This window comes from Mya arenaria, chromosome 15 (assembly GCF_026914265.1).
Source record: "Mya arenaria isolate MELC-2E11 chromosome 15, ASM2691426v1".
Lineage (NCBI taxonomy): Eukaryota > Metazoa > Mollusca > Bivalvia > Myida > Myidae > Mya > Mya arenaria.
This window is the reverse complement of record NC_069136.1, coordinates 15,197,642-15,207,028: the sequence shown is the minus strand read 5'-3', so window position 1 is coordinate 15,207,028 and position 9,387 is coordinate 15,197,642. Positions and strand designations below refer to the sequence as shown.

Sequence of the window (9,387 nt, the reverse complement as noted above, 5' to 3'; positions counted from 1 at the left end):
GGAGCATTACAATTAATAAAGCCAGAGTTCTGGCCTTGCTTTAAAAGTGTGCATTGTCCCTGGCAATATGTTTCAGGTCTTAAACGGTTTTCCAGTTATTACCAATGTTAAAGTAATCTCACTGCCGACTTAGGGAGCTAGTGCTATGGTAGTATGACTGGTACCAATAACACATTCATTTCTACTCCCAAGACAAACATTTTTTTTCTTCGAAAATGATACACTCTAAAAATGGATAACAATTCAATTGAAATTTTAAGTTTATTGCCTTTGATATATAAACAACACTTTGATATGCCTGCGACATACACAAACATACATAAACAAACGTTTCTGCTAGAATGTAGATTGGAATATATAATATAAACTATTATGTAAGGGACATAACGTGGGAATCTGCTACAAAATCTATATCAAATCTTATGGTGCAAACTATCACAGAAATTGTGAAAACAAATTTTGAAAATCATTTGGCTGCATTTGGGTTTTATTTTTTAGAAATGCTTGAAGTATTAATATTCATCTTATGAGTGTTTGCGATAAGCTTAATCCAAAGAGCCTGCTTGACTTCAAGTATACAGTTTCCCACCAGGGGTTTTGCTTCTACGCAGTCAATAAGTAAAGCAGACAGATTTAATCCAATATTCTCTACTCCGTACCTATTATTATTCAGTAAATCACAAGATTTGGTCTTTGTGAAAAAAAGTGTAGGGCTTGCAGCCAAAACTACATTGTATATTAGAAATCTGGGACAGGGAATGAAACATCAGGACAGGGGATTTGGCGTAAACAACTTGTACAACAATTTGGAATAATTATGTTTGGAATGTGTTGCCATTATAAAAATATAATGTGATTGAATACATCACAAAAGTTGATTTTTCTGAAAAAAGGAACATGTATTCAGATTTTACATGGGGCTTAAATATCTTATAAGGGGGTTGCAAGAGACTGAAAGGAGCCCAAACTTCATTAGGGAAGGTCATTAACATTGGGGCCCGTATAACAGAAGCATCCTAAATAAAAGATTTAATGGTTTCACATATAAAACTCAATATTAATATATTTGCAATAACCTATTAGAACTGCAAGATGTTTTAACCACTATGGCATAAAATATATATTAGTAATACTCATTTATTTATCTAAATGTTTCCAGAAATATCCTACATGTTTACTATATCAGTAAACAAAAGTGTCAGGGTAAAGGAATAGTATAAGATTTCACTTCAGATGCTTCTGTAATATCGCCCCAGGGGTGGTATTCAATATTGGTCTTAACTGGATCTCAGAACGATGTAGCTAAGCAGATTGCGTGATATAAATAACTGACCTATGTAGTGAATGAAGTCAATCATGTATGACCGTAAGATTGACTTAAGCTGTGTATTGAATACCACCCAAGGATATGAGATTTTGGCAATAACACCTCAGATGACAACTTGGAATGATATACTTGGCATGTGTCCCCAGGAAATTTTGAGCTAGGCCAAGTTAGGAGTGTCTGGTGAAAAAGGCATTTATATACATGTCAGCATGCATGTTCATAATACATGTCAATAACACAATACACAAGTCAAGAATCAATAGTAAACTCCGCATAAAGCTCAATACAAACTATTGTCAAACAACTGTATACCAAACAAACAAAAACAAAAAAAACAAATATAGTATTAGCAATATACATGTACAATATGGTACCTTTAAAGTAAGGGACATAATAATATAAATACAAATATTCATAAATTATATACATAATATGTATGTTACCACACTATATACATAGTATGTATGTTACCACACTAAACACTCATACAAATTTGCCTACAACACATCCATTGCCAGCCAAAAACGCTCACCAAACCTTACATGTACAATGTAATTCTATGTTTAGGCCACAATGAATAAATAGTTTGTTTTGTGTTTTTGACCCACATTCTAAGGTGTTTAAGGAAGGCAGGAAGATTTATGTTTATACATTTTACTACCTTAATTCAGTAGTGAACAAGATATTATAATGCCCATGAAAGTTCTGACCAACTTTGGAAATTCTGACCAACTTTGGTGATGATAAAACAACGGCTTATTGATCAGACAACAAACTGGATGAAACCCGCCCATCAGTCCGCCCACTCACCCGCATGCTGCAACTTTGACCACTTGAGTAGTTTTTGAATGGCATGTATTTCAGTGAATCTGTTTGGAAATGCCAAACAAACCATTCATTAATTGTGGCCTTAAATATATATTCTTTTGGACAACAGGGTAATCAACAAACATATGTATAAAAGTTACACTGGCATCTAACAAAAATGAAAGAATAAGTATGCATATAAATATATATTGAATATTTGACAATCATTCATCAAAAATAGTGAATGTTTTTACAATGTTTTAGCACGGTGAAAATATATGATATACATGTCAAGGCTTATAGATGTAGAAGTAGTTTTTTAAATTATCGAGCATGTGTCATTATGCTGGTAAAGAGACAGAAAAACAAAATGAAATCATTTATTCAAAAAATGGAAGTTCCTATGGGTTCATTCTGAATGCAATTTCAAGTAAGAACCATTCTCATTCATCAGAGGTTTGATAATGATCAATCTAACACATAACATCAATATCCCTCTGGTGTACGAGAATGGTAAGAACCTACATCAGATGAAATGATATTATGCTGTATCATCCTGAAATGCATGAATCATCATAACTTGTAAACCAATGGAGATATTTAATAGTCACATGATAACACTTGATAAAATGAATGCAGATGGATTGGATTCAATATATACTCATTTGTTAACGAAGTAGGTAAATATCGATAGCATATTTAATTATGATTTAGAGTCATACCAATCGGAAAGAACATCAATTTGTGAATTTTACATGTAAAGCTTACTGGTTTTCATGTAGACAAAAAAAATGTGTCCATAGGACACGGATGCCCCCACTTCGATTTTTTGTCACAGAAAATAAGCCATAATGATTATTCAGGATAATCTCAAGTCTTTTTTTGCAAATAAAGGGCCGTAACTCCTAAATGACAAAAGCGATTTCCATAGCTATCGAACTTGATCAAGATATTATGGTCACAATCATGTATGTAAAGTTTGGTGAGGATTGGACACATACTTTTCAAGAATTAGATTGGAAACATATATTTTTGAAGTATTTTTGGCAAAAAAGGGCCGTAACTCCTAAATGACTAAAGCGATTTCCATGACTATCGAACTTGATCAAGATATTATGGTCACAAACATGTGTTTAAAGTTTGGTGAGGATTGGACAAACAGTTTTCAAGAATTAGATCGGAAACAATCTTCGGGACGTACGTACGTACAGACAGACAGATGTACGTACGGACAAGGGCAACCCTATATGCCGCCACTTTGTGGGGGCATAAAAATATACTCTATACAAATTGTGATGACCAATCATATTAAGACTGAAAAATGGGAACCTGAAATTACACTTCACAAGGCAAGAAAATGTATATATATATATACATTAAATTTTATGGGCTTTTAACATCTAGTTCTTCCTAGGCAGAACATAACAAGTGTGTGATGTACATGTATACATTAAAACTCTTATTACACAAGTAATCTGGAATGTTCATTTTGAGAAATAACAATCAAACTAATATATCAAAATATATTAATATCAGGCCCATATATGACAGAAATGATTTATTTGTACAAGTATTTTCTGTGATAAACTAACTGAAATAGTTACATTTCTTTGTAAATGCATTCATAAAAATATTCCTAATGGCACTATATTCCTGGATTTCGATTGCCCCTCACGGATTCTACCAGCAGGTTAATGGGATCATCATTGTTAAGAACCGAGTTAAAGTTAACGATGGGCCGATTGTTCAGAACATTATTAAAGTTAACAACATTGTTAATTAGATCGTTGTTAACTTTCAAACCTCTAATACTTTGAAAGTTTCATGGAATCACATTTGATCTGTGGTACTTTGCACAAATAGTGATACAACTGATTCAGCTATGTTTCTTTTACTCAAATAAATCAGCACATCATAAAATATTTCACTTTTAAACGGTAACGACAATGCTGTTAACAAATTTGTTCTAAACAATCTGCCGATTGTTGTAAATGTCATTTTTGTTATCTTTCAAGTCTTTAAACTTGCTTTGGAACTCTCATGGTCACATGACAGTTCGATCTGCAGTGTTTCTAACACTTTTTGAGACACATGTTTTGTCTGTATGTGTTTTATATAAATATATGAGCATACTGGTATCATAAAAAAAGTTAATCCATTTTTAATTGTTAACTTTGTTAAAAAGTTCCGAAAAATTGGCCCAATTTGTAAATGTAGGATTATATTTGATGTTTTATGCAATCTACATATGAAATACTTTTCCGATAAAATATTAATTATGTTACCCTTTAAGCTTTTCATCAATACTGTTGTGAATACACGTGTTTCATATACTAGTTTATATATATTGTAACGTCATATGCATAAACTAACCCTGTCGAGGTATTCACATTACCAGCAGATACAACTTTTGGCAATCCCATTGGTCGAGACATAAGCGTGAACAATGAAGATTTTAATAATAATAATACTCCAAGCATCATTATGCAAGTGTATTTTCCCATTTAAGTGGCCTGATAAAAAAAAACTATTTTATGATATGAACAAAATCTAAATACATGTAAGCATTCATGGTCATTAAAATATCTCTACAGTGCGTTTATATGGAATAAATGATAATTCAGCTACATTTTTGTGAAATATATTAATTTTAATGCTCAAATGTGCATCTCTATGCATGCATTTGAATATGAAGATAATTTTTAACAATCTTTTATAATAATGCCATACTTATAAAAGATCTATACACGTAAATAGTGTTTAATTGTTTGAACATTTTAGTACTCTCCACAGCCTTGTTGCAGTTCTCAAATAGGTGTAGGAGAAATGACATTGTTGTTGCAGACGTAGCTCGGCCGATAAACGTGATGTGCGTTGTTTTATCATCATGAAGCGCATTTATTTTAGACATAGAGATGTACGCTGCATGGGTTCATGATCATAGTTGGCAATATTACTTGGTTTATGATTTTTTATCGTCACAGTATACTTTCACAAATCTTGATTTATCATTGTGATGTCAGTTTTTCTTCATGATGTACTTCCACAGTGTTCGGTTCATCATCATGATGTGCGCTGTTTGTTCAAAATGTTCCGTTTATCATCTTGATGACTTCTGCTTATATACTATGTTCTGTTTATCGTCGTGATGTGCGTTGCTTGTTCATGTTTGTCAACATAAGGCTTATGTAGGAGGTGAGCAGATCATCCATCTTGTAGCCCTGGAAAAACAACATTGTATTCCTTAACACAGATAGTTATGAAAGTTATTGTGTTTGAAAGCATTCTGAAAGTGGGACATTATCCATTATTATACCTCACTTTTGTCTACAATGGTAAATGTCCCACTACCCGAAAAAGAGCTATTTTGACTATCAGAAACATTTTCAATCTTTTTGACATGTGACCAAGCGAAAAATTCACTGTCAGATCATGTGACCGCAGTGATATTTTGAATGTCATATAAGGCAAATAACTGCTTCAATATTATAGCTAAATCATGACATGATTGGCTCCCTTATACACATACAGCAGTAATGTCACTATTCAATGTGTAAACAAAATCTCAGAAGATAGGAATTGTCAGTTTTTGAAGGATTTTTAGCATAATTGTAATTTGCTAACGCCTCGGGTGACATTCTGCTCTCAGGTTGACAATATCAATGTCACACATGCTGCCATATGATATTTATATAATATTATATCATAGTACTGTATCATAATACTAAATATGATTATTATAATTAAATATTATGACACATTTTCATATCAAATACTGATTAATACCAATACAGTCAAATCCCATTGGCTGATATTGCTTGGCTCGACTTCCTCCTTAGCTCAAACTAGATATAATGCAATTTATTTTTACTCCATGTAAGGGCGTAAGGGGAGTCCCTGGGATATCAATTCAACGTGTTTCAGCTGTACTAACTTTACCACAAAATTATTCATTTTCACTTTGGAGGTTTATTACTAACAGTACCATACAAAGATGATGCTTGAACCATACATAAGTGCATATACTTCTCTACGACAATAACTTGATCAACTTCTTTATAAATAACAGTAGAATACTGATAAGGATGGGTAGAAACACTTGCATACCACAGAAGTTTCACACAGGAGCTTTGATCCACGAAGCAGGTTCCCAATGGTCATGTGGAAGTACGTGTTACCACTGCTCCAGTTTGAGATCTTCGTGAACGGATGAGTGGCCAGAATGTCCTAAACAAACAATAGCCAATTTGTACACATCAGATCATATATTTTAAAGATAATTTGTCAATTTATTGGTAAAAGGTTCTTATTTCATAAACTTACAGTTTGATTTGTCATTCAGAATATAACTTGTTCATTTGTCAGGTAAGAGCACTTGCTTTTCTCCATGATGTCCTTGGTTTGATTCCCCCCTTGGGCGCATGTGATTTTGGTTTGTGGTCACCAATTCAGACAACTGGGTTTTCTCATTTTTAGGTACTCCCCACAACAAAGACTACCCATTTGTGTAGCATTGTGCCAACAAGAGTGATTATTATAAATTCGGACTCCACACACTTAGACCAGCCCAATTGCGTTCATACCCCGATAATGACATCAACCTCGCAATTCATTCCTTGTCATTAATCACTTTGGTTTCCTTTAAAAAAGTCCTAAACAAACAGCCTATTAGTTAATAGTTAGATGAAATGAATCAAAATTTTAATGATTAAGAATGGACAGAGTGAGTGTAGCAAACGAGTGATTGTGTATCGGATGAGTGACAGTGGGCGAACCTTTAAACAGCAGCGGAGGTTGAAATTCTTAATGATAAAGCCTAGTACTTAATGATTGCTTATCTCCAATTTCATTGGCTTAAAATGTAGGTTGTATTCTAATTCACTTAAAACTGAAGGATTTGCATCAAAGGGTTGGTTACCTTGGTGTGAGGATGTATAAGGTTGACTCCATTCTTGTTGATGGCAATCAGCAGGATTTCTGGGTAGTTGGGCTCTGTCGTTTGCTGAAGAAAACAACATTACTTTCAGTAAACTCATGAAATGCTATAATTCAGAACTCAACAACAATGGGGTCTGCTGCAGGTGTGTCTGACTGTGGAACCCTCATCTCAACACTTCATAAAGTACAATCTTTTTTACGAACTGGTAAAGCGCCCAAGTACTAAAATGTGATTTATTTTGAAATAAACAGTTTCATTTAACGGATTAAGACACAGTTAGTTTGTATTTGCAAATAAACATCGATTTAAATAAGTTGCCTTAAAGAACTAGACATCAGATGGTCCCAAAATCTGCAGATACAGTATTTGCCCAATTTAACAAGTCTAGAACTATCAATACAAACTAGTATGAGGCCGATATTACAGCATTTTACATAATTTAAGGAACATTTTGTCGCTGTCTCAGCTGTCAGAGTTTACCCCTTAAAAAATAGCACATAATAGTTTTCCAGTCTATATTGTGTATATTCAGCATGTGCAAGTCCCATGTTCACTACAAATACATATACCGACGCTATTTTTAAACATTTCCTGGGATTTACGTGGTAGACAAACCCAGTAAATTTTGAATTAGAAAAATAGGCAAAAACTGTGAAAGTTACAATTTTATATAGGTTTATGACAATTTTTCTTTTTTTCTTTTAATGGAATCATCTGGTGTCTTGTCCTTTGATTCTTGATCTGTCGTTTTTTTGTCCTACATTCGTTGATCGGGTGTCCCCATAGTGCACCTTGTGTATGAAATTGCAAATTTTTCGACTAAACACCTTTATTTACTTCAATGGATAAACAAAGTTGGAATAAGTTGAGATTTAGAATTAACCTGATAACTTACCTTGACCTCGAAGAAAGCTGAGCCGAATGTGGGCCACTTGTAAATGACCTTGAGAAACTCCACCTTGGCATCTTCCTGGCTCTTTCCACCGTCATTGTTGAACTCACTAACAATAGCCTGCAAACCACAAAAAAATAACATTCAATAGGTAATGCTTTTAAATAATTGAAAGGTAGATTATAACTTTTAAGAGCCATCCCTGCATCAGGAAAATCCCTGCATCATCCTGAAATATTTTGAAGGTCTTCTTAGGAAATATTTTGTAAAATATTTTCCTGTTTTTTTTTTCCCATTTGTAGGAAATACTTCACTTTTAAGAAATATTTCACCTGTATGATCAGGAAATGGTTGTGGAATATTTGGCCTGTATTTGTATTCTCATGAAATATTTTGTAAATTTTTTTGCTTAAATTTTCGGTGTATTCTCAGAAAAACTAGAAGAACCTAATGTGTTTATTTTCCATGAATTCTAACTAAAGTTGCTGGACAGAAACCATTTTTCTATTCTCAGTAACAATGACCTGGACCTTAACCTCATCCGCTCATAAGCCCAAACTAGCTCTTCACAAAAGCTAACTTAACACCAACTTTCATTACTATTCATCAATTTCAACTTAAGTTATTCAGTGACCTTGACCCCGACCTACTCAAAAGAAATCCCAAATTAGCTCTTAACATAAGCTACCTACACACCAAATACCATTACTATCCATCAATTCTAACTTAAGTTTTTGGCTTGAAACCTTTTTTTTCTATTTCTAGTATCAGTGACCTTGACCCTGTCCCCTATATAAGCAATCCAAAGCTATCTCTTAACATAAGCTGCCTACAAGCCAACTTTCATTACTTAATCCATCAATGGTAACTTAAGTTACTAGGTGAAGCATTTGACAAATGCCCTCATGGCCTGTATCCTTGAGAAATACTTCACCTTTATCATCTTGAAATATTTTGCCTTGAAGCTATGTTATGCTTCTTGCTTTGGAACATTTAAATAAATGAAACAGGAGTTTTATCCAAGGATGTGAGTAGAATACTTAATAAGAGTTCTTGACCAAGGTTAAAAAATTGCATGTCATTACTGCAACATCAACGGCACCATGGCTATGACAATACCTCTACATTTTTCTTTGAAAAACAGGCAAATCTGAAATAAATATTTGGTAATATCAAGACTTACCCTCTTCCACTCATCAGGAGACTGGGCTTTGATCATATCAGCTGGGACCAGTTCACGCAAGATTCTCCTGTAAACATGGAACATAATTTCATGACATACAGTACACAGTATATAAGGTATACAATTTATAATTTAAACTTATTCATCCTACAACAAATGTAAAACAAGCAATAACAACATTATCCTTTAAATCTTGCTCAGCCTCAAGCTCCGTTTTAATTCATGAAAATGTAGTCTTG

The 9,387-nt window shown here is 33.5% G+C and overlaps 1 protein-coding gene across 8 annotated transcripts in view; it reads right to left on the bottom strand.

Moving 5' to 3' along the window:
* Window positions 1-247: 247 nt before the first annotated feature.
* LOC128218882 (myosin-VIIa-like) overlaps window positions 248-9,387 on the bottom strand; it is a 69,638-nt gene continuing 60,498 nt past the window's right edge. For all 8 annotated transcript variants that reach the window (XM_052926627.1, XM_052926631.1, XM_052926633.1 and 5 more), the window contains 5 exons: window positions 9,149-9,215; window positions 7,969-8,085; window positions 7,053-7,136; window positions 6,242-6,361; window positions 248-5,355 (listed from right to left, as the gene is read on the bottom strand). In XM_052926627.1, the coding sequence (XP_052782587.1) occupies window positions 5,272-5,355; window positions 6,242-6,361; window positions 7,053-7,136; window positions 7,969-8,085; window positions 9,149-9,215 (472 nt within the window). In that variant the 3' untranslated portion in view covers window positions 248-5,271. The remainder of the gene's footprint in view (window positions 5,356-6,241; window positions 6,362-7,052; window positions 7,137-7,968; window positions 8,086-9,148; window positions 9,216-9,387) is intronic.